The 24,628-nt window shown below is 44.4% G+C and overlaps 1 protein-coding gene across 6 annotated transcripts in view; it reads right to left on the reverse strand.

Annotated features, from left to right (window-relative positions):
- LOC105492092 (FYN proto-oncogene, Src family tyrosine kinase) overlaps window positions 1-24,628 on the reverse strand; it is a 181,520-nt gene that overhangs the window by 54,001 nt on the left and 102,891 nt on the right. For 5 of the 6 annotated variants that reach the window (XM_011758991.2, XM_011758988.2, XM_011758983.2 and 2 more), the window contains one exon: window positions 3,994-4,251. In XM_011758991.2, coding sequence (XP_011757293.1) covers window positions 3,994-4,240 — 247 coding nt within the window. In that variant the 5' untranslated portion in view covers window positions 4,241-4,251. Of the gene's footprint in view, window positions 1-3,993; window positions 4,253-24,628 lie in introns of those variants that run through there. The other variant, XM_071096335.1, reaches the window with a different exon arrangement.

Here is a 24,628-nt window from a genome sequence, read left to right on the forward strand (position 1 = left end):
CATCTGGCTGACTCTCTGGAGAGGCCCTTCCTGCTTTGCAGAAGTTTGCTAGCAGCAGCAGAGACTATCCAGTGTCATTTGGCCTAGGATTTCCTCCACGTAATTAGGCATATATATATACATTTTTTAATAGAGACGGGGGTCTCACTATGTTGCCCAGGCTGGTCTCGAACTCCTGGGCGCAAGCGATCCTCCTGCCTTGGACTCCCAAAGTGCTAGGATTACAGGTGTGACCTACCATGCTCAACCCAATAGGCATAATTCTAACACAGTCCCCAGTGATTCCTGCCTCTTAGGATTCATGTCTCGTGCAAGCCCCTCCCCTTGAGTGTAGGCTGGATCTAACGACTTGCTTCTACTCAACAGAATGTGCAGTCCCTTAAGTGACTAGGCTTCAAAAGATGGCGACTTCTGTCTTTCTAGCAGACTCTCTCTATTGCCCCTTCAGCTTGTGTACTTTGATGAAGCAAGGCGCCATGCTGGCGAGGCCCACGTGACCAAGAACTGAAGGTGGCCTCTGGCCAACAGCCAGCGAGGCACCAAATCTTGCCAGCACTACATGAGTTTGGAAGCAGATCATTCTCAGCTAAACTGTGAGACGACTGTAGCCCAGCCAACACACCTTGATTACAGCCTGTGAGAGATTCCGAAGGACCCAACGAAGGATTCGCAGATTCCAGACCCACAGAAACTGTAAATTCAGGTTTTATAATTTTAATTGATGTATGGACACACACATACAAACAAAAAAGCACGAAGGAAGATTTGGATCCAAGCGGTGCCACACTTTACGTCGTCACTATAAGTGTTCGAGTGTAAAGAAAACCAATTTTGAAACTATGAAATTCCTGATTCATAAATACACAGATATTTCTACTTTAGTACATATAAGATAATTCACTGTTATTAAAGTTCTTTTATTAAGGCAATTGCATATGTCTTAAAAGCAATGGTAAATTAAGTTGTCTTCCAAAACTGGGTACTTGTCTGGTCAGCTGTGTATGATCAGTTATCTACCTCACAGTCTATTTTCTTTTGTGCTGGAACAGGTTGCTGGCCCTCCCTGTTTCCACAGACCAAATCCTCCCAGCTCAGGAGCTAGGGCTGAGCAGTTATTTCTTTTGAGTATTTTTTAGTTCTTACATTTTATGCTTGTATTTGATGATAAATGTCAGTGACATTTCATAGTTTCTAAAGTCCTTGCTGCTCTGAGAAGTGTAGATTCTAGTGAAAATTACATAGTCATAAGACAAATGTGTTTTTGTTTTAGTTTTTAAAAGTTGTGGTATCACTGGTTACAAGCTCCCTGGAATATTACTGCTTTGTGAAAGTCCAGGCTGAAGGCAGCAGCCTCTACGTACCTAGCACAGTTATAAACCTGGGTCTCTCACTACTTGATATTTTTGCATTAGTTAAGACAGAAATGTGATAGTTCGGTTAGAGGCGAGGGGAAATCTGCTGCTAGAAATGTCTAACTAAGTGCCATACTCATCTGGGTAAGATTTGGGAAACATAACCTCTGTACATTAAAAAAAAATATTTAAACATCACATAGTAGATACCATTAAATTATAAAAAAATTATGAAGAAAGATCTTCTGTACAGATTGAAAAAAGATATCTATATGATGAAGAGAGTTAAATTTTTTTTTTTTTTTGAGACGGAGTTTCACTCTCGTCGCCCAGGTTGGAGTGCAATAGCGTGATCTCAGCTCACTGCAACCTCCGCCTCCTGGGTTCAAGCACTTCTCCTGCCTCAGCCTCCCGAGTAGCTGGGATTACAGGCACCTGCCACCACACCTGGCTAATTTTTTGTATTTTTAGTAGAGACAGGGTTTCGCAATGTTGGCCAGGCTGGTCTCAAACTCCTGACCTCAAGTGGTCCACCCACCTCGGCCTCCCAAAGTGCTGGGATTACAGGTGTGAGCTACTGCACCCGGCCAGAGCCCACTTTTTTACCAAGCTGCCAGTTTGCTGTGTAGGTAGTTCCAAGGGAAGAAATGTGTCATGGCACTGTTCAAGGACCACAGAGAGGAGTGGGGCTTGTCTTTCTGCCCCATCCCAAGTGGGACTTGCCTCAGGAGAGTTAGCATTCAGAGGTCTGACCACGCAAAGCAAGGCTCACTTGGCAACTGTCTTTCTTTCCTTAAGTTTCTTTGGAAGGTAAGAAAAGAGATTGGCTTAAAACAAAAATGTGGATGCCTGTAAGGTCATGCCTATTCTTATTTAACACTCCATGACCAGATTCCCTTCTTTAAAAACAACCTAAAAATGAAGACAAGCCAGCTCCCCTGTATGGAAGGCAAGGCACATGGAGACCAGCACCCCACTATCTTCTTGCATCAGCTGACAAGTTCTCACTGAGGGCTTTTCTGTTCCATGTTCCGGGAACCGAGGGGAGAATCAAAGGAGGTTACAGAGAAACACAGACATTGTTCTTGGCCCTACAGGACTGAAGGCAGTGTTGGGAGAAAGGACATGCATATATATATTAAAACCAAATAATTCAAGGCAGAAAAATCTGCCAACATTTGGGGGTACTGTGTTTTAACTTTCAAATGTTATAAGGGATCAGGTAGCCTTTTAGACGAAGACTGCTCCTGACTGTAGTGGAGACCCACATGCTCAACACAAGTGGCCCTCTCTAGTGACTTTAATGAATGATACCTGCAGACACAGGGGTCCATATCCAGCACTCATGAATGAATGAACAAGGATAATGGCTGTGTCAGCAGAATTAACAGTCTAGGCTGGCAAAGCCCCCATGCTTCTCATGGTAGGCACGACGATGGGGGTTGCGTTGGGTGTGTTTTCGCCTCTTTTTTTCTCCTGCATCCCCAGAAGACAGATGGCTTTAGACTGCCTGTCTGCATCTCTCCTTTCCAGGTGCCTTTGGAAGGTGGGAGGGATGGGTAAAGATACTTAGCATGTATTCAACCCATGCAAGGCCTGGGTTGAAAGGAAAGCTAGAGTCACCACAGCATGAGGGTGAACATAAACACTTCTACTGGGCAGAGCGTGCTAGGCTAGCAGAAGAGAAGTAGATAATGTCCAAAGGCTCAGGGTCAGGCCTTTTGATACAACTACACTGATGTGTGTTTGGTGCAGAGGGAAAAAATACTTGCTAATGCCTTAGTAGTGCCTCCTCCCTAGGTGAAAAGGTACCTGCTGCCAGATGGGTTGAAAGATACCGCATTCTTTAAAACTTTTATATAAGACATCTGCTGCCAGATGAGCTGAGAGATGCTGTGTTCTTTCAAACTTTTGCAATAAACAAAATAATTTTGGAACAAATAATGTCAAATATCTAGTTACCATGGTTCACATACTCAGAGAAAATTTGGACAACTAAGGATGCATGAGATAACTTACAAATATTTTGGAAAACATATGTCTGAGAATGTACGCCAGATATTTTACAAAGTATTAGCTAAGTCAGCAAATACACATGGCAGCAAAATACAGCCTTGTGGTACGAAAGACAAGGAAACTGCAAAAAAAAAAAAAAAAAAAAAAGAGAAAGGCAGGCTGAGGATTAGGAAGAAGTGGGTGGGAAGAGGGAGTACATTAATATCTAGAGAACTCAAAATACACACACCCAGACCCAGTCCTGGAGCCTCTAATTCAAAAGACTGGGACATGGCTCAGGCATCCGTGTTTTGAAAAGGCTGCCCTAGTTCTTCTGTGCCAACCAGCCAGGCGAGGCTGAGAGTCATTAACCTACAGTGACTCAGTAGAAAGTTGTAGCTCACTAACCCATACAGAATCCTCAGAGCAGCAACTTGGGGCACTTTGCAACCCTGTAGCCAAGCATTTTGTTTGTACATCAAGCTCTGGCTTTTCTTACAGCCCCTCATCTAGTAGAGGAGACATATTAGAAACTTACATGTGAAACCCCTAGTCAAAGGGAAGTGATGGGAACCCAGATGTTCAATTGCCAAAAGAGTTGAGGGCGGCTGCCCCCTCTCCACATTCCGTGACTTTGGGGGCTTACCTGTTCCTCCTCTCGTACGCAAGGTCCCCGTATGAGACGAAGAGTTCACACCTCCAAAGACAGTGAGTCCTTGGCCCCCGGCTGCGTGGAAGTTGTTGTAGTTGGGGATGGAGGTCACACCGAAGCTGGGGTAGTGCTGAGGGGTGGGGTCTGTGCCATAGCGGTACCCGGAGCTCTGGTTCAGGCTGCCGTCCCTCTCCTCCGTCAGTTTTGTTGCTTCTTTATCCTTACATTGCACACAGCCCATTATCTAAATTCCTGCCAGAGACAAAAAAGGGGTCACGTAAGCTGGGATGCTCCCTAGTTGCTGGGTTGCTCTCCAGTTAACGAGGAGTAATTGACAAGGCTCACTGTTGGCTATTTCAGGCCTATGAGGGGCATGAGGAAAGGCAGTGGCTGGGGGGATGGTTAGGAGGAAGCTCAGTTCCTTGACCCCACAATCACATTTGTTTCCCATACGTTCTGGATGACAGCATCATCAAAGAGCACAATGTTCACCATGCAGCAACTTTCCTCGACTGAGGCCTGTACCTCTTAAAATTCTGTAACAGCATACACCTGCCTACAGACTGTCCAATCATACTTACCAATTCTGCCTTTCTTTAGCCATCTAAAAAAATATATATATATGCTCTGTAGAATGAGTCTATGCAACATTAGAATAAAAACTCCCATCAGGGCACAGGAAATTTAAGGAAGAGGGCGCAGGACTGTTGGATAAGCCAGAATACAACCTTCAATCAAGTCACTAGACTGCTTCACTCACAGATACCTAATCTTCAGGCACAAAACTGGTCAATTTTAAGCACTAAGATGATGCTAAGTATCAAAACTAAGAACTAGTTACTGGATGAAAAATAAAATCGGCAGAACCTAAGAGGTCCGAGTACATTTACAGGATGTCACGATAGCCTACAGTAACGAAATTACTTACAGCTGCTAATTAACTTTTCAAATTTCCATTAGCTTTTGACATCCTTCAAAGACATTAAAAAAAAAATAATTCCCATGTTATGGAGTTAGTGGCGGATTAAAAACTTGAGTTGTTGCCACCCCACCCTCCTCAAACCCACTTCTCCCAGGCTTCTCATCTCAGTAAATGGGACTGCCAGTGACCCAGTTGCTCCAGTCAGCATCCTGAGAAGCATCCTCATTTCCTCCTCCTTGTTTACTTCCCACTCTTCCTGTCTGAGCTCTCCTATTCAAACGTGCCCAACTTTTCCGATCCTCAGAGACTCCATTCCTCCACCCGCTTCGGGCCTCGGAACATAGCCTTGAACACTTTTTCCCCTTCCTCTTTGATATGCCATGTATCCTTCATGTCCTAGTTAATAAGGCACCGCTTCCTCTGCAAGGCGTTCTCTGACTTTCCTGCCCTTCCAGGCTGGGCTGCTTTCCCAAGCGCTCCCATGGCATCCCCATCTCCCTCCTTCTGGCACCCCTGGCACCATATTATAACAGGGCCTGTCCACTTGTCTCATTGCCCAATGGACTGCAAGTTCCAGGAAAGCGGGACACTGTCTGTTTTCATCATAGTTACACTGCCAGTGCCTGGAACAATAAATAGTAACCAGATGAGTGAAGATTCTGGAGCCTATTATGTTTCTCTTTTACCCTTTCTTTATCTCTGTATCAAAGCCGATCCCTCCTGTGACTTTTTTTTGAGATGAGTCTCACTCTGTCGCCCAGGCTGGAGTGCAGTGGCGCGATCTTGGCTCACTACAACCTCCGCCTCAGCCTCCCAAGTAGCTGGGATTACAGGTGCCCGCCACCACGCCCGGCTAATTTTTTGTATTTTCAGTAGAGATAGGGTTTCTCCATGTTGCCCAGGCTGGTCTCAAACTCCTGACCTCAGGTGATCCGTCCACCTCAGCCTCCCAAAGTGCTGGGATTACAGGTGTGAACCACCGTGCCAGGCCCCTCCTGTGATTTTTATCAGCAGTGTACCTTGCATTTTAAAATCTACTGGTATGTGTGTGAGAAGTGAAGAAGATTCAGAAATACAAGTTGGTTAAATGGTCCCCCTTTGGACTTGCAATATCCCATCAAGCCGACAGGCGTCAGGTAGAACAGGCCAGTGGAGGTCCTTGCCAAAACTGCAAACCAGCCCATTTGGGACTAAAGAATCAAATAAGAAACACATGACATCATGTTTAATAACATTTATTCACTGGGGAGGGCACAGCTGGCACAGGATGGGAAGGGCTTGAGGCGGCGAAGGAGAAGGCACGCTTTTCTATACTATCTTGCAAACCAATGCAGGAGGTGCCACATCAGAAGAGTGCTCCCTGGGCACTCTTCTGAGCACTGCTTTTCTGCTGGACTGGGTGATGGGAGCAGTATCAGACTGTTCTAAAGCTCTCTCATATTACACATTTCAATAAATACTTACTGAATTGAATGTCAGTTCTTGAGAATGAAAATGTTTGGAAAAGAGACGCCTACTGCTTGAGCTGAGCTCACCAAATCTGGAACACATTTACTCCTAAATCATTTGAGATTAACTTACAGTATACTGTGTCCAACATGCTTTGTAACTTATGGTAAATGGATATCATTTTAACAAGTTTCCAATAGGAAATGCAAGCTATTTCCAAGGCATGATGTACTAAAGGAATTTCATCATTTGTTGTTGATGTTGCTTCATCAGACTGATAACTTGCTCATATATTAACTCTTTCATGGTGGAAAGTCGCTCCACATTTTGGCAAAGACCAAACAGAAAACACTTCTGTCCCAGATGTTTTTTTTCCCCCCCCCCAGGAATTTCACTGATCTACTGTAATTAGAGAATGTGAGACTCGAATCATAGACTCACATCACTTACACCAGTGATTCTCAGCTGGGGGTAAATTTACCACTCCCCTACAAGAGACATATTGGGCAATGTCTGGAGACATTTTGGGTTGTCACACTCAGAGGGAGGGATACGCCTGACACCTACTGGGTAGAGTCCAAGAATGCTGCTAAAACTTCCTGCAATGCACAGGACAGCCTCCTACAAACAAGAGTTACCTGGCCCCAAATGTTAATAGTGTCAAGGTCAAGAAATCCTGATTTACACAAAGGACAGAATTTCTATCTACATCTTTGAAGCAGTTTAACAGCTGTTTCCCTTACATGGATGTGATTAACATACAACCCAGCATGCTTTCTTCAGGAGAATAGGCATGCTAGGTAGAAGCAGGCAGTTTTAAAGTGTGACAAGAAGTGCTCTGATTTTTCTCTAGAAGCTTGTGCACTGTGATAGAGAAACAGAACCTAGAAGTAATGAGAACGCTCATTGCAAACTACTCTTCCAACTCCAGCAAAACAAAATAAGCCCCATATCAGAACCCTGAAGAAAGCAGGATCCTACATTTAACCAAACTAAGAAAAAATAATCTGTCAAAATCCACTTTAAAAAAGAAATATACTATAATAAGCAACTAGCAGCTTATTTATAATTTTATGAAGTAACAGAGAAGAAAAATCATCAGCTTCTTGAAAGCAGGAATTTTTTAACTGCTGTATCTTGCGTGGCCAGAACAGTGCCTGGCACACAGTAGTCACTTAATAAATATTAGTTAAATAAATAAATTAAAAAATAATCAAAATTATTTTGGAGAAAACAATCCTCTTTTATAGAAAAGACAGCACTGTCACCACTTGGTGCATTCGACATTTGGAGTTAAGTAACGTTTCTATACAGATCTTGCTTACTCTCTTCTCTTCAATGACACACAGGAAGAAGTGAAAATAAATCAGTAACTGCAGTTTCAAGTCATTAAAAGTTAAGAGCAATGAAAATATTTATATAGGAACTTGTGGTCTTCTTCCTCCCCCGTGGGGCAGTCAGGCTAACTGCTTCGTGACAGAAGAGTCAGAAGACGCTACATGAGCTGTATTCAGTGTGCCCAGGCTCCTTGCTACAAGGCAAAGTTTTGATCATTCATGCTAAAATAAAAATATCCTTTATTATGCAGAGTTATACACTGTGGCTTTTATGTCCAATGCTGTAGGTGCATCGTGACATAGAATGCACTAATTTACTTGCTGTAGATCCCTGGGGCACTGGGAAACACTGAATGAGGTCATTGTGGACGTGGAGCCCTGGAGTTACTCTGATCAGGAAAATATCACACGCCATGAACTCATGGCTATAGTCCTCTGCAGGCTATCATGCCTAGAAAAACTGGTGAAAGGCATTTTCACTAATTGGATCCCAAGCCTGTGGTCAAGGTGTCTGGATTACAGCTGTGAAGCCTCTATTCTCCAATCCTTTTGCAAAGGGAGGGGCCCTGTTTCTACCATGGAAATAAAACTTGATCTACTTAAAATTTCCCTAGTCCTGTGGTTCTTTTCAGATGCGCCAATAGTGTTAAGCAACCTGGGAAGTATTGCCAGACACAGGATTCAAGGAACGCTGCACCCTGCTCCCATGAGCAGGGCAGACATTATCAACAGATCAACAGATCACAGCCCTTTCTGCTGCCGTGCTATGGGAGCTATGCTTCTTCACATAGCCCTGTAGTGACTGACAGAAGCTGACCTAAAGGATAGATTCAATCCTTTACTACCACAGGCACAGGGTGCTTCGATCCAAGATGAGTCTGGTTGAACATACACTCCCTCCTCCTGATGTAGACAGACCACAATCCAGTCTACAAGATGTACATTAAACACAAACACATTCATATTTCCTCATGCGCCAATCAATAAAGCAATGCCAGTATGCCCAAGTTATAAGCTTACAGGACGTATGATAAGATTTCAGGTGTGTGCAGGAGCTAGGTATCAAAATGGGAAAAAGGCCACTGGCAGTCTTCTGTACAAGCAAATTGCTTTCTCTTGAGACACATATACTTGCAGGCAGAGGAGGAATGGCAGGAAGAGGAAGTGGAACTGACAACAAATAACTTTAATTTCAGCGGTTTAAGCTCTTTTGTCTCAGAAGCCAACCTAGGTGGATGTGAAGAAGTGACAGCCCTTAGGCATCATCCCTGCTCCTGACAGCCCCCAGCAGACTTTGGAGAGTGACAGGTAAAGCCACATTTGGCCCATACTTAGAGGTGGCATGTTTCCTGGTATCATAATGGAAGTATAAGAACAAGGAAGGGAAATGAACCTAGAAACCAAATGCAAGCAACTGAGATGGGGGCAGTTGAAAAAAGAATGTAAAGCTGAATTGCAGATCAACTGCATGGTTTCACACTTTTCTAGGAAAAAAGCAAAAACTGGAAGCTTATCAAGCAAACACACTTTTTCAGTCAGCAGGAATAGCATTAGGAAAAGGATAAGATGTGGCAGAGACACATCTGAAATTATTTGACTTCAGGATAGAAGATTCATGGCACAGGGCTCTTGATCCTCATAAAATTAGAAACACCCATAACAATCTACTTGAGGACTTTTGCTACATTCTCAGTGGAGAGTTAATCCATTGAAAGCCTACGAAAGCCTTCTTTAGTTTTCCCCCATGTCATTACTGGGAGCAGGAGGACATTCAGAGACAGTTGAGTACCACATCAGTAGCAATGAGGTTGGGCCACAGAACCTGTCACCCAAATTTCCTAATTTCCCAGCACCTTTTGATCCTTTACAATGGGGCTTTTCTCCTTTGTAGCACACTGCATCAGATGATCCTGACACCCCATGAGAGACTGCAGGCAGTGCTGCCTTCTGGGGACAGCCGGGACAAAAGGCCCAGGGAGGACTGGGGAGGCTGGACAGAAAGCAGGGCTATGCTGGCCACTCTTGGGATCACAAGCATTTCCCAAGGTACTGAAGCAGAGAAAAAGACACTGCTGGGTTGGCCCTCCAGAGATGTTAATACTTGAGGGCTGAACTACTTTCAGCACTGGTGCTGGGTTCAGCCAGTGGCCCCAGCCCAGCTATGAAAAAAAGCATGCAGGGCTCTGCCAATGTGGGAAGGTCCTCTCTTTGCTGCCAACTGGAGGGAGTGAGTGAAAATATGTGCCTTGCTGAATGACAGTGTGGTAGGGAGAATTCTGAGCTGTCTCCCAGGACTTCTACTCCCAGTGTACGTGCCCTGTAAATCCCTAGGACTTATGAATGATGGGGTAGTCACTCCATCAGTGGGTTATGTTATTCGGCACAGCCGACTTTGAGAGATCATCCTGGGTGGACCTGACCTAATCAGGCGAACCCTTGAAAGGTATGCCAGTTCCTGGAAAAGTAGATTAAAACTGCAAGAGGCCTTCATTATGAGGGAGATTCTCCACAGCTGCCTTTAAAGATGAAGGGGCTGTGTGGCCAGACACATGGGTGGTCAGAGCTGAGAACAGCTTGGTCAAGAACCTGAATGAACCTGGAAATGGATTCCTCCCTAATCAAGCCTTCAAACAACAACATAATCAGCTAACATTTGATTTCGGCTTTGCTGAGCAGAGAATCCCCTCTGTGCCTGGACTTGTGACTGACAGAAATGTGAGCTAACAGATGGATGTTGTTTTAAGCCACTAAGTTTGCGGTACTTTGTTAGGCAGCAGCAGAAAACTAATGCATGTTTTGGTGGGATGGGCACCATGGGGATGATGGCTCCAATTTCAGCAGTCATGACCAATATCCAATCAGTGTTCCCTGTAGCCTAGGTGCAGGCTGGACACTGGAAAATGCTGTCCCATTAAAAATCTAGTAACAACTCTAAGACATAGGTATTACTATTTCCCCACACTTTACAAGGGAGGAAAAGAGGGGTTGGGGAATTTGTCCACAGCTATGTCAGTCATAGAGATGGGATTTGAAATCAGACAGCCTGATTCCATGGCCAACACACAGAGTCTCTATACTAGAGCTGTCTCCTGACCATGGAATCCTGGCCAGTCCATGCAAGGGTGTGGGTGTGAGGGCTGGAGGTGTTGAGGGAAAAATCCTATAGGGAAGAACTGGTTCCACAGAGCTCAATATCTCACACATTATGGTACGGTTTGGCTCTGTGTCCCCACTCAAATGTCACCTCAAATTGTAATCCCTATAATCCCCATGTGTCAAGGGCAGGACCAGGTGGAGGTAATTGAATTATGTGGGCAATTCCCCCATGCTGTTCTCATGATAGTGAGTTCTCACGAGATCTGATGGTTTTATAAGCATCTGGCATTTCCCCTGCTTGCACTTACTCCATCCTGCTGCCCTGTGAAGAAGGTGCCTGCTTCTCCTTTGCCTCCCGCTATAACTGTAAGTTTCCTGAGGCCTCCCAAGCAATGCGGCACTGTGAGTCAATTAAACCTCTTTCCTTTATAAAGTATCCAGTCTCAGGTATTTCTTCACAACAGTGTGAGAATTCACTAATACACATTACTAACGGAGGCACTGATTTCAGGGACTAGGCCTCACCTCCATCCCCAATTCAGATTCCATTCCCCCAAGACAGTGGATTCTGTAGAGGTGCTGGACCACACTAGGTGCAGTGATCACATGTGGTTTGGCATCTTAATGACTATTTGGGCCAGTGACACTGAAGCAGCCTTTAATTTCCTCATCTTTCCTAGTCATGGCAACGGTATTTATAAGAATCATGAAGGAGCTGGCACTGGTTTCCTTGGTATAAAAATCAGTTTTCCTATTGCACTTAAAATATGATTTGCTTTACAGGCAAAACTTTCTGGAACATATTTACTGCATAAACTGAGATACACATCTAATGCCTCCACCAAGCACAAGATAACAGCTTTCTACTCTTGGTGGAGCCTGTGAGGGAGAGCCCCTCGCCAAATGCAAGTATTAAAATATTACAGTCTCTGAGGTGAGAAGATAGATGTAAAAGTGGGAATACACACAATGCAGACACTAGCCACATGCAATCATGGAAGAACAGAGCCTACTTAAAAATCAAACCCAAGTTTTGCTTCAGAAATAAGTGAAGTTGGACCCATTCGATCAGTTACGCATGACTTTGAAAGCCTCTCTGGAGGGGGAAGAGGATGAACCTCGTCTCATACTGCACAGCAAGGGAACCGAACTAATATAAATCACTCTTAAAATGTCATGTTACTTTAAGAATAAGCCATACTGCTGGCACCTATAATAATTTTGTGGGTCCCCATTTCTGGCTTTTCTTGTTCAAATGGCCCCCAGGCTGAGAAGCAGCTGCTCACATCCCTGCAACAAACATGTTCCTTCCTTTCTGCATAGCCTGCCATTTCTCCAGCCCGAAGATTCAAAAGCACTCAAGAAAAGAGAAATGGAAGCATCAGTCAGACCCCAATGGTGAGATTTAAGACTGCAGTCAACTGAATGTTGGAACCAGTCCCAAACCTAAATGGCCAAATGAGGTTTTAACACCAAACCATGGAAAGGCTCCAAGAAAAGGGTAAGAACATTTTCTTCTTAAATTCATTTTGCTCTGGATCTCAGGGTTAAGACAAGAGTGAAATGGTGATAAAAACAAGGATAATATGTTTTAACCCTATCTATGCCAAAGGTTTCAGAAAGAATTAGAGCACAGGTTGTAAAGTTTTTTCAGGCTCCACCCCCTGACCCCAACCCTTTTTGGACCATAGAAAAGCCCCTTGTAGTTAATATTTTTAAAATTTTTATTATATTTAAATTGAGATATAATTCATACACCAAAAAATTCACCCTCTTGAAGCACACAGTCCAATGGGTTTTAGTACATTTACAAAGGAGACCATTTCCATGATCTAATTCCAGAACATTTCATCACTCCAGAAAGAAACCCATGCCCATTAAGCAATCGCCACCCACTCCCTTCTCTCCCCAGTCCCTGGCAACCCCTAATCTGCTTTCTGTCTCTATGGATTTGCCTATTCTGGACATTTCATATCAATAGAGTCACACCATACGTGGCCTTTTGTGATTGGCTTCCTTTGCTTGGTATAATGTTCTCCGGGTTCATTCATGTAACATGTATTAGTACTTCACTCCTTTTTATGACTAAAAAATATTCTACTGTATGGATATACCAGATGTTGTTTACCTATTTATCAATTGATGGACATTTGGGTTTTTACGTTTTGGCTCTTATGAATAATAGTGCAACAAACATTCATGCTCAAGTTTTTCTGTGGAGATATGTTTTCAACTCTCTTGGATTAATATTTTAATATATAAGAAATTTATACAGATAAGAGAAACTCTAAGTTTAGGCAAACAGAAACATAAATTGACAACAAAAAAGGAAAAACAATTTGTGAAACATATGAGAGAATACTGCCTTTGGTAGTAATCAGAGAAATACAATTTAGTGAGATACTATGTTTCACCTCTAAATTCACACATTAAAACAAATAAGTATACTCAATAGTGATGAAGTTTCCTTGAAATGAATATTGCTCTCTTACATTGCTGATAGAAGACCAGAAATCAGTGTAAAACCATTTGGTAAACCAATTTGGCAATATAAAAAATTCTTAAGAATGGGTATACCCGGCCAGGTGTGGTGGTTCACACCTGTAATTCCAGCACTTTGGGAGGCTGAAGTGGGCAGGTCACTTGAGGCCAGGAGTTCAAGACCAGCCTAGCCAACATGGTGAAACCCCATCTCTACTAAAAATACAAAAATTAGATGGGTGTGGTGGCAGGCCCCTGTAAACCTAGCTACTTGGGAGGCTGAGGCATGAGAATCGCTTGAACCAGGCAGGTGGAGGTTTGCAGTGAGCTGAGATGGTGCCACTGCACTCCAGCCTGGGTGACAGAGTGAGACTCTGTCTCAAAAAGAAAAAAAAAGGTTTCGGGTGGCGGGAGGTGCGGGGGGCATGTCCTTGAACCTGTAAATGTGTGCTAAAGACATGCGTTTTAAAAAATGACATGAAGAGGTTCCATGAAGTATTATTTATCATTTGAAAAATTAGAAAACTTGTTAGTTGTTTAGCATGAGGGCAATGGCTAAAGTAAATTGTAAGGTATGCCCATAAAGACAAGTTAAGCAGAAATTAAAACTTATATTTACTTAAATTATCAGCAATATGGAAAAATGTTCCTGTTATATTAGGAAGGATCACATGATTGCAACTATATAACAAATGCCTAGAAAACTCTTTGGAAGGAAACATGCTGAGATTATGGTGGTGTGCAGCTGATAACACTATGGGCAACTGTTCTTTCTTTGCTCTCTGCGTCTTTATTTCTCAGATTTGTCTATACCAAGAATGTACTCTTTTTATAATGAGAATAAATCACCTTTATTTTTCTTTAAGAAAGTTCCTTTTAATATTATCAATTACTGATTGAATGTATATGTAAGTTGAAACAACCACACATTGATGAAGTACACTTTGTCAGCTGAAAAATTAAGAGGGCGAGAGTGATTGATTCCGAGGCCTGTTGAGAGGCAGATGTGAAGGGCGAAAGGTACCAAAGGACAGTAAGGCTGCTGAGCATGTTCTCGTAACTAATCTGTGCTGGAAAGTGAGCAGTGTGGGGAGCGGGCGGTGAGTATACATCGATGAACAGCAATAGAAATCTAATTAAGGGCACAAAAAAGGCAAAGCCACATGCAGAGGACCCTGTAGGGGACAAGTGTGGAATCTGGGATAACCGAACCAAAAATAGGGTGGCTGGATTAGTGGGGTTTTGAGAACCTTTGGGCCACACGTCGTAGGTACTTGGGGATACCCACTAAACTCAGAATGACGGTACTCATTCAAGTCTACCTTGGCATCTAACCAAGGCAATCTGATTCCTGAGGAGTCTGCAGGAGCTCTCTGTGAGTGAGGTCATGAAGACCACGCATGGGCTTGGCTCTAGGAGGGTGGAGAGGATGAAACAAAGCACTTTTGTTCTTTGGATGCCGATTGGTGGGGAGGGAAGGGGGCCTGCCCTCGCTCTTGTTGCCTTCACCCTTTCCTGTTGAGACACTCAGCTGGGCATTTTAATGCTTTGACTCTGAGCCACTGTCCCTGGAACCTGGGGCAATCCAAGCAGGGCACAGAACGGTAGGCAACACTAGTTCATGCGATCTGAAAATTTTCAGAAACACTAGGCACAGAAGACATGTTTTCCTGATGTTGATATCCAATTGAGTATCCTTCTACCCTCCTTACCCTCATTCTATAAAACCAACCAACCAGAGAAAAAGAGAAAAGAAAAACAAAAACATGGACTTCTATTCACGAACCAGCAAAGAGAAACAGGAAGGTCAGTGTCACATCTGGGCCACAGTGGCAGAGCCTGGCTTTCTGGGCTGTGCCTGTTTAAGGAATAGTGGTGGCAGAACTGGCCGGGGGCCCAAGGGTCAGGGTGTCACCTGGCAGAGCCACAAGAAAACACATTAGTACAAAGCGGCTGTTTGAACAGGCGTCATCAATGCCCCCTCCCCGAGTACAAGGACCGCTGAGAATGAAAGCCGAGGAGGTTCACTCTCCAAGGCCGAACAAAAACCCGCCCTGCCAATCTTCCCAGTTTCTATAGAGGTTCCTCGCCAGATGATTCTGCAAATGTGGCCTCATCCTTTCAAAAAACAGTGCATTCTTTTTCTCTTTCTTTAATTCACTAGTTCCAGTCAAGAAGATCCAATTCCTTTAAAGACACAGAAAGGACTTTGAAGAAGGAGACTTGACTTCTTTCACCTCTGAGCTGATAGCACGGTGCTTGTGGTCTCCATGTCTCCCATTTTCGCTGATCATTTATCTGGTTATGAAGTCACAGCCCAATCTCAATCTACCAGCCTGAGAATTTGGTTGTGAGGCCACTTGCACTGTGTTTTTGGGACAGAGGCTGGTGTCTTTCCTTTGAAGAATAACATGAAGCCCAGCCCCCCAGCCCCTGGGTCTTTGTGTTGGCACTTGATTCAGGCTGCCAGAAATCAGCAATAACAGCAGGGATAACTTTTGCATCCCGTGCCGTGGTGCAGAATTTCAAAGCTTCTTGCAGCTGTTTTGGTGTGAATGCAGATAAAGTAGGCAGTCAGAAAGCATAGTTTATCTAATTCCATGGCCTCTATGGGGACAGAACTGAGAAGGAGGACGGGAACAAAAGATGCAGAGAGGCAAGCTCTAGCTAGCCTCCTCCTACACTTTATCGCCTGAAGGAAAGGAGGGTGGTCTCTGCCTTCCCTGATGTTGGTTTCCTTACTCTGGGTGAGCCCAGGGTGGCTGACTATGTCGTGCGTGTCTCAGTAAAGTTTTCACTAGAGGTCTGCATTTATGAATGCAAATTGAGTGCCAAGAGAGACACAGAGGAAATTAAAGGAGGAAGATCAGTAAGAGGAAGAGAATGTGGAATCACCAGAAGGAAGTCAGTGATGCTTTCCCCAGCAGCACATAAAAAACAGTATTTGGGATGACAAGCTGTGGCTACTCTGTGTGGGAGGAACATGTGCTACATGGGCTAGACCACTTGTGGATGACCTACTTAACACCCGACGGAAACCCAGTCAGGTTTTTCTTAACAAATCCAAAAAAGGGAACATTGGGTTTATATACCAGCATACATTCTGCAAACACTACTGCTTGTAAAAGTTATGGTAAAGCAATTTAATAGTTACTTTTCACTTGGCCTATGAATGAGGTAGAGAGTACAATGTTTTTTTAAAGTGTTTTCTTGCAGAGTAATTAACCCTGAGGTTCACTCCTTAAAGATGGCACAGCAGTTTATCTTCCCTTTTTTCCCAGAAGCTTGCAGGATGCTGGTATCAGGCAGGGTTGCCCTGGGTCTAAAGGGACAAGCCAGGCTCGGTGGCTCACGCCTGTAATCCCAGCACTTTGAGAGGCCAAGGCGGGTGGAACACTTGAAGGAATTAGAGACCAGCCTGGGCAACGTGGAGAAACCTCATCTCTACAAAAATATAAACATTAGCCAGGCATGGTGGTATGTGCCTATAGTCTCAGCTACTTGGGGGGCTGAGGCGGGAGGATCACTTGAGCCCGGGATATTGAAGTTGCAGTGAGCCATGTTCATGCTACTACACTCCAGACTGGGTGACAAAGCAAGACCCTGTCTCAAAAAAAAAAGAAAAAAAAAATGTGAGCTTCAACAAGGAGCCCTCCAGGGTTCACACTAATGCTGAAGGAGCCCAAAGACCTTTTGCACACATTGAGCAGAACCACTGAGTCCACAGACAGACAGACAGCTCTTGGCTCTCAGCTGAACCTCAGGAATTATGAGGACTCATGGAATGACCAGACCAAGTGCTCAGATTTGGCTCTCAATGCTCAGATGCCCCCTGCTGTGCCAGAGCCTTGAGCAGGGCACATTACGAGAGTTTTAATGATGTGAGAAGAGCTAGGCATTGCTGTGTCCTACAGTTTTTATTTAATTTTTTGCCCTATGGTTTAAAGAACTCTTTCTTACTACACTACAGTTTTCAGAAGACCTATGTCCTCCACTTTCCTTTGTTGCTGAAATGAAGAACAACTTATGATCTGGCTCAACCAACTCCGACATTCATGTCATGCTGTGGTCTTGACCCTCCTCCCTCATCACAGGGAGGCTCCACTTCTCTCTGGCTCTACCCTACAGGGTAGCTAGGTACAGCTGTTCTCCTTCTGAGCTGCTGGAGATCAGAAGAAAACAATAACAAGAATAAAGAAACGCCCCCCCACACCCCAAACAAAAGTTACTCAGAAATCACCATAGTAACAAATCACCAGTTTTCAACTGTCTCATTTCCCTTGCATTTTTGTTTCTCTGCACATATCCTTTTATTTATATTCAGCCCCAGCTCTAGCCTTTATTCAACAAACATATTTTGATCCCCTTTATGTGACAGGCACTGTGCTAAGGGCTGTGGGTATAAAGTCAAGTACACATGGCCTGTGTCCTCAGGGAGCTAATATATACTTAAGAGGGAGACAGACAAGTAAATCAAGGGACTCAGGTTGGAGAGGGGACACAGAGGGAGTTCTAATTCATCCAGGTCAGCAATTGTGAAAGTGACTGGACATCAGCCCAGGCAGGGAGGAGATGGGCACTGCAGGTAAGGGAACAGCATATCTGAGGGCACAGAGGTGTGGAACAGCATGATGCCCTCAAAGAACCGTCAGTGTTCCTACGGCTTATCTGATGTATGTCTGTATTTATGGAGCACTCAAATATGTGCCAAGCATATTTCGAGGCTCTGGGTGCTAAGGCTGAAGAAGACAGGCTCCCTGCTCAAAAGGAGCTTATAGTTGAATGGGATTGAAACGTGTAGCTGGCAAGTGGCTGAGCTTGAGAAGCAGTCAGAAGCCAGATCTTAAACAACTATGAGTCCATTCTTTTTTTTTTTTTTTTTTTTTTTTTGAGACGGAGTCTCGCTCTGTCACCCAGGCTGGAGTGCAGTGGCCGGATCTCAGCTTACTGCAAGCTCCGCCTCCTGGGTTTAGCCATTCTCCTGTCTCAGCCTCCCGAGTAGCTGGGACTACAGGCGCCCGCCACTTCGCCCGGCTAGTTTTTTTTTTTTTTTGTATTTTTTAGTAGAGACGGGGTTTTACCGGGTTAGCCAGGATGGTCTCGATCTCCTGACCTCGTGATCCGCCCGTCTCGGCTTCCCAAAGTGCTGGGATTACAGGCTTGAGCCACCGCGCCTGGTACAGAGCCTCACTATGGTGCCTAAAGCTTTGCTAGGTGCAATATGCAAATGATCTCCTTTGATCCATCAACAGCCTGTGCTGGGTATCATCATCATCATCAATGAAGGGAGGTAAAGTTATTTGCCTAAGGCCTCACTGCTAGGTTTAACTGCATTTTAACCCAGATCTGGCTAAATCTGAGACCTATAAGCTAAAGGGTTTGCATATTATCCAACTGATACTTATCCAGTATTAAGCAGGAGTGAAACTGGGTCTTGATAGACACATACTGAAACTGGGGAGAAAAGAGAAGCATGGGTGGGGGGTGCCAGATCAAGAGGCCAAGGGTAGAAAGAGACTGCATGCAGGTGGCTGGACAGGGGAGTATCTAAGTAAGATATGACTTTCTAAGTGGACCAATGACTATCCATTCTAGCTAGCTAGCTATGCATAATTCATACCTCATAAATCATCCCCAACTCTAGCAAAGCCATAGCTTTTGTAACATGTGAGAATAAAGATCTGAAACCATAAATGGTTGCAGAGGTGATTTACTATGGAACTATGTAAGTGACATTATCTGAGAGCCCTGGCACACATTTGGGGCTGGAAGGAGTGAGAAACAGGCTTGCACAGTTGTGTAAGTGGCTGCCTAAACATGACGAGGACAGGTACCACCACAGATAGACATCTGCAATGCAGGTCATCAGAAGAAAGACAGGAATGCCACAGAAAAGGGCATGTAACAAGTAGAATCCAACAACAGACCGATGTCCCAAGAGGATCCTGAAGGAGTGGCTAGGGTTAGAGGTGCAGATGAATGTGAGGTCACAGGGGATCACCACCGTTCTCCTCCAGCTGTGGAGGGGTTTGCGTTGTCAAGTCAAATGGGAACGCCTTTATCATGACGCAGAAGTGGCAGTTACACTTCAGTTTTGCATGAAAAATGTAATATTAACACATTCTTTGGGTTAGAAAACAGCTTATTTTTTCAGCAATGACAGCTCTACTCATATATACAGGCTTAGAACAGTTAGAGGAAGGAAATTCTTGCTCATCCACCTGAAAGAGTCATCAATCGGCAGCTCTGGCAGAAGCACTTTGTCCCAGTACTAAGCAGAACTGGCCTGTCCCTGAGAGCTCATGGTGAGTTCATGCTCTGTCCCAGTTCTGGCTCAAAACAATCCAAACTGACCCAGCAAGTAACAATGCTACACATGTGGAATAAGCCCAGGCAACAGCTCTGCCATAATTCTTTGTGACAAAGGCTGACCCGACATGCTGATTTCCAGCTCAAGTGAAACAAAATGGTCCTGTGTATAACCAGCCTACACCAGGTTTCTTCTTTAGTCTGGACGCACTAAATGCACTTCCCTCTAAGTCCCTTCGTCATTTTCTAGCCATCTTACTTCTCCTTAAGACTTGTATTTTCTATATAGGTTCACTGCTAAAATAAAAATATTGCTAACAATTAGTGGATCTGCATAACTCTTATAGAAGAGACTGATTATTTATACCAATTTCTACTTTTCCAAACCCACTAAACTATTCCCTAACTTTGTTTTTCTTAACTATCTCAACTGTTTGAAATCTGTTTCTGTTCTAACATGGTTGCTGGTTAATCATCCATTCTTTTCACTATTTCTTTTGTGCCTCAAACACTTGACTCTTTAAAATAATGGTGTGACTAGAGGAATAAACAAACTTAGTTTCTCCTCCACTCTTACAACATGCTTCTGACACCAGATGTGTGGGTTTTGTTTCTGCACATATCAGGCAAACAAGCAAGCAATTTTGCAGTGGACACAAGCAAGCAATTTTGCAGTGGACACAGCTGGCTGCTCTCCAGCTCAATTCAATTTGGTGCCAATATCTACCTGGAGATTGTGTCAGATCCTACAGGTTGAGGGCTTAGTTCCCCAAGACTGCTCCCCACTTCAGACACGAGTCACAAGCCCCAGGTTGTGGTATGTGCTTCTAACGCAGCGGCTATAAATCAGGATCTCCACAACCCCCTCCTTGGGTTTGACTCATTCGCTACAGCAGCTCACAGAAGTCAGGGAAACAGTTATGTTTACTACTTCATTATAAGGGATATTTTAAAGGATACAGATGAAGAAATACACAGGGTGAGGTACGGAGGAAGGCGCGTGGGAGCGTCCACGCCTTCTGCGTCCTGCTACCCTCCAGGAACCTGCACATGTTCAGCTACCTAGAAGCTCTCCAAACGTTGTCCTCTTGGCTTTTTATGGAGGCCTTATTACCTAAGCATGATTGATTAAATCACTGGCCACTGGTGATCAACTTAACCTTCAGTCCCTTTTTCTCTCCCCGAAGACTGGGAGATAAGGCTGGAAGTCCCAACCCTCTAATCCTCTCTTTCCCATGACCAGTCCCCATCCCGAAGACGTTTACTACTTTGGAGATTCCAAGGATTTTAGGAGCTGTTTGCCAGAAAACAGTGACCAAATATACATTTCACAACATCACTAATGGCCACAAATTTTCCTTAATTTTGACTATTTTCCTATAACAAAACAAATAAACAAATAGTTTCTTTGGAACCAGAGCATTTTTGCTTTCCTGCTAGGCCAGGTGACAAAACTCTCACTCATTTTCAACCCAAACAACACAACACCCACCACAAACTGTCATCCTTCATTTCTATATTGTAATTTCAACATAAAGTGATGCTACTGGCATAATTTTCAGTCTGTTAGGAGCAAGTCCTGGTGAAAATGTGGAACAAGAGCTCCACACACACCACTAGCAGGACGTCAACAATTTTACATTACTAGTGAAGATGAAGATGCACCTATCCCATGAGCAGAGCTCCACTCCCAGGCATATACCCCAAAGAACCATGCCTACCTGAACCAGGAAACACATGCACCCCAGGGGTTTAGGTGAGGCTCAGGAATCTGAGGAATCTGTACTTTTTATAGGTCCACTGGTGATGCTACCTCCTCCCCTGCAGGGGTCTGGGATTGAAGGCTTACAACCTCAACTCACATCTGTTTTTGGAGTCAGGTGCCCCCAAGGCTCATGGCTGCAGCCAGGCAAAGCTGCTCACTGAGGAGGAGTAATGGGGAATCGCACATCCATCGGAGATGCTCCTCCCTGGTCAAAGGTAGCTATTCTGAGGATGTGGGAAAATCCAGCGCAGTATCAGCATGCTTGCTCACCAGCCGCCTGCTCTTCCTCCTTGGTCACCCCTCGCTGTCTGAGCAAGGTGTGGCTCAAAACTCACCTCATCTGGTGATAGGCTTGGGTCAGCATTGGCATCATCCTCATTTTCAGCGCAAAGTCCTAAAGTGCCCACCCAGCCCTGGTGCTGCTATGAATGTGATGCTTCCCTGCCTGAAAGAGGAAACATCGAGGTGGGGCTTTAGAAGGTAACACTGAGGGGTGAGCCCTGTGAAAGCTGGCCTTTATTAAGCAACACTTTCAGATGAGGATGAGAAAGCAGAATAACGAACTTCGAGGAGAGGAGAGGGGAGGGAAGAGGAGGGGAGGGAAAGGGCTTTCTGCCTTCTGGTGTGAAGCTGCCCTCCCTCCTCCTGCTCTAAGGGAAGTTGTGTAATGGTGGCTCTGTCACCCGCGCTTCCACGCATTCCTCCTGCCAAGAATGGCTTCTCTCCCCATCTCTACATGAAGCCGAAGGTCTAACTCTGTCCATTCCCATCACTCTCCTATTTTGAACTGAAGTGTCCCCAGGGCAAAGTACCAATGACCATGTAGCTATTGTTCTTTTAGGTTTAAAGATACCTACAAGGTGTCAAAAGCTCTTCAGATTCCACTGGGCATGTGAAACTTGCCCTGTCCTTCGGCACCAGCAGTGCACGGAGGGTGGAGACAATCTGTTTAAATTGTTCACTGAGGACAGTGCAGGGCTCTGGCAAGATGCACATGCACAGGAGATGCAGAGGCTCTGTTGAGAGGAAATGGAGATGATGATATGAGACAAACACAAATGGAGTTTGGAATGGGGTTCAAGGAGGACATACAGGGAGCCTGTCTCCCTGCAACTTGGCCACATGCCCACAGCCCTGGCAGGGTTCTGGCTTCTGCCTGGGGATGCTGTGGTCCCACTGGAGCTGCCTGCCGCCTGCCCAGTCTCATGAGAGGCCCCGCCACTGGGCAGTTCATTATTTGAGTGGCATGTGGGAGAGAAACAGAAGAGATTTTTCTATTAATGGTTTCAGTTTCACTTCATCAGTTTCAAGGCAGGTTTCCTTCCACTTCTCTCCTCCTCCTGTTCTCTTCCTTTCTCATTCCCTCAGGGTGTCAGAAGTGTAGAAAGCCATCATTAAGATGAAGGGTTTCTATTTTGAGGAAGTGGTTAAAAAGATTCTGGCTTCTTCCCTGTAAAATGTGGATTATGCCAACTACTATAAATTACTGATAGAAAGTTACTGATACTTGACCATCTGTTTTTTGTTGTTGTGGAGATGGAGTCTCGCCCTATCGCCCAGGCTGGAACGCACAGGTGCAATCTCAGCTCATGGCAACCTCCGTCTCCTGTGTTCAGATGATTCTCCTGCCTCAGCCCCCTGAGTAGCTGGGATTACAGGCGCCTGCACCATGCCCAGCTAATTTTGGTATTTTTAGTAGAGATGGGGTTTCACCATGTTGGGCAGGCCGGTCTTGAATTCCTGACCTCATGATCTGCCAACCTTGGCCTCTCAAAGTGCTGGGAGTATCTCACTTTGGCCCCTACCTGGTAAAAGTTTATCAACTAAAGGTTTTAAATAATGGAAAATGCTCAGTTAAATAAATACAGATGAAGCCAACTAATAGACTCAAGAAAAAGTCTTCAAATGAATCCTACTCTTGGTCAAGGACTTCCCCTGTTAGGAATTATCCTGAGAACAAAAATGTGCCGAAAGATTTAACAACTCTCATTTCAGCGCTCTTCATGATAATAAACAAATTGGATACAATCTAGGCAGTCAGAGGATTAGCAAAGTACGGTATCATACCAGATTCCTATGCAGCTGTTAAAAATGAGAACACAGCAGGACATTAACAATCCTGAAAAATATTAATGAAATAGTGAAGGGAAATATACAAGTCACAAAACACAAGGTAGAAACATAACTACTTTCCTTGCTTCCAATCTTGTGCTCTATACCCTCTAGGACAGTCAGAGTCATCTTTTTTAAAGCTACTCCCAGGCTTAAAATGGTTTCCTATTGTCTTTGGAATGAATTTAAATGATATGGTCATCCAGGTGTGGCCCTGGCCTATGCGTCTGGCCCTATCTTCTGTGGCTCCCTCTTCATGCCTCCTCCCCAGCAATAGTGCACACCTTTCTGCTCTTTTTTGAACACATCCTGCTCTATTTTACTTCAGCGAATCTGCACAAACTTTCCTCTTTGCCTGAAATGCTCTGCCCCAAAATACTCACATAGCTGGCTCCTTCTCAGGTCTCAACCCAGATGCCACCTCTCAGAAAGGTTTTTCCTCTTTGGGAGGTAGAGGCAGGTAGATCATTTGAGCCCAGGAGTTTGAGACCAGCCTGGGCTACATGATGAAACCCTACTTTACAAAATACAAAAATTAGCTGGGTGTGGTGGCATGTACCTGTGGTCCCAGCTACTTGGGAGGCTGAGGTGCTCAAGGAAAACCCTTGAGCCATGAAAGCAGAGGCTGTAGTGAGCCACGATTATGTCACTGAACTCTGGCCTGGGTGACAGAGTGAGACCCTGTCTCAAAAAAAAAAAAAAAAAAAAAAAAAAAAGGTTTTTCCTGGCATCAGATTTGAATTGGCCATTGCCTGGTCACTCTTTCACATCACTGTTTTATTTGCTTCATGGCACTTAATGCCCTCAGAAATGGTCTTCTTTATTTAGTTATTTGTTTTCTTGTTTATTATCTACCTCCACTCATGAGAAAGAAAGCTCAATGGGAGTAGAGGCTCTGCTGGATGGTATACCCATAATGCCCAAAAGTGTGCCTGGTATACCCATAATGCCCAAAAGTGTGCCTGGCACAGAGCAGACACTCCGTGGATGCTAATGGCTATGGTGAGATGTTTATGTATGTACACAGAGAGTAATGCATACATGTGCATCTGCATAAAAGGAGGACAATAAGAGCACAGCATAAAAGAATATCTCTGGATGCTGAGTTTTGGATGGTTTTAAGTTTTTTCATTTTGTTTATATTCATTTTTTATAATA

This window comes from Macaca nemestrina, chromosome 5 (genome assembly GCF_043159975.1).
Source record: "Macaca nemestrina isolate mMacNem1 chromosome 5, mMacNem.hap1, whole genome shotgun sequence".
Classification (NCBI taxonomy): domain Eukaryota; kingdom Metazoa; phylum Chordata; class Mammalia; order Primates; family Cercopithecidae; genus Macaca; species Macaca nemestrina.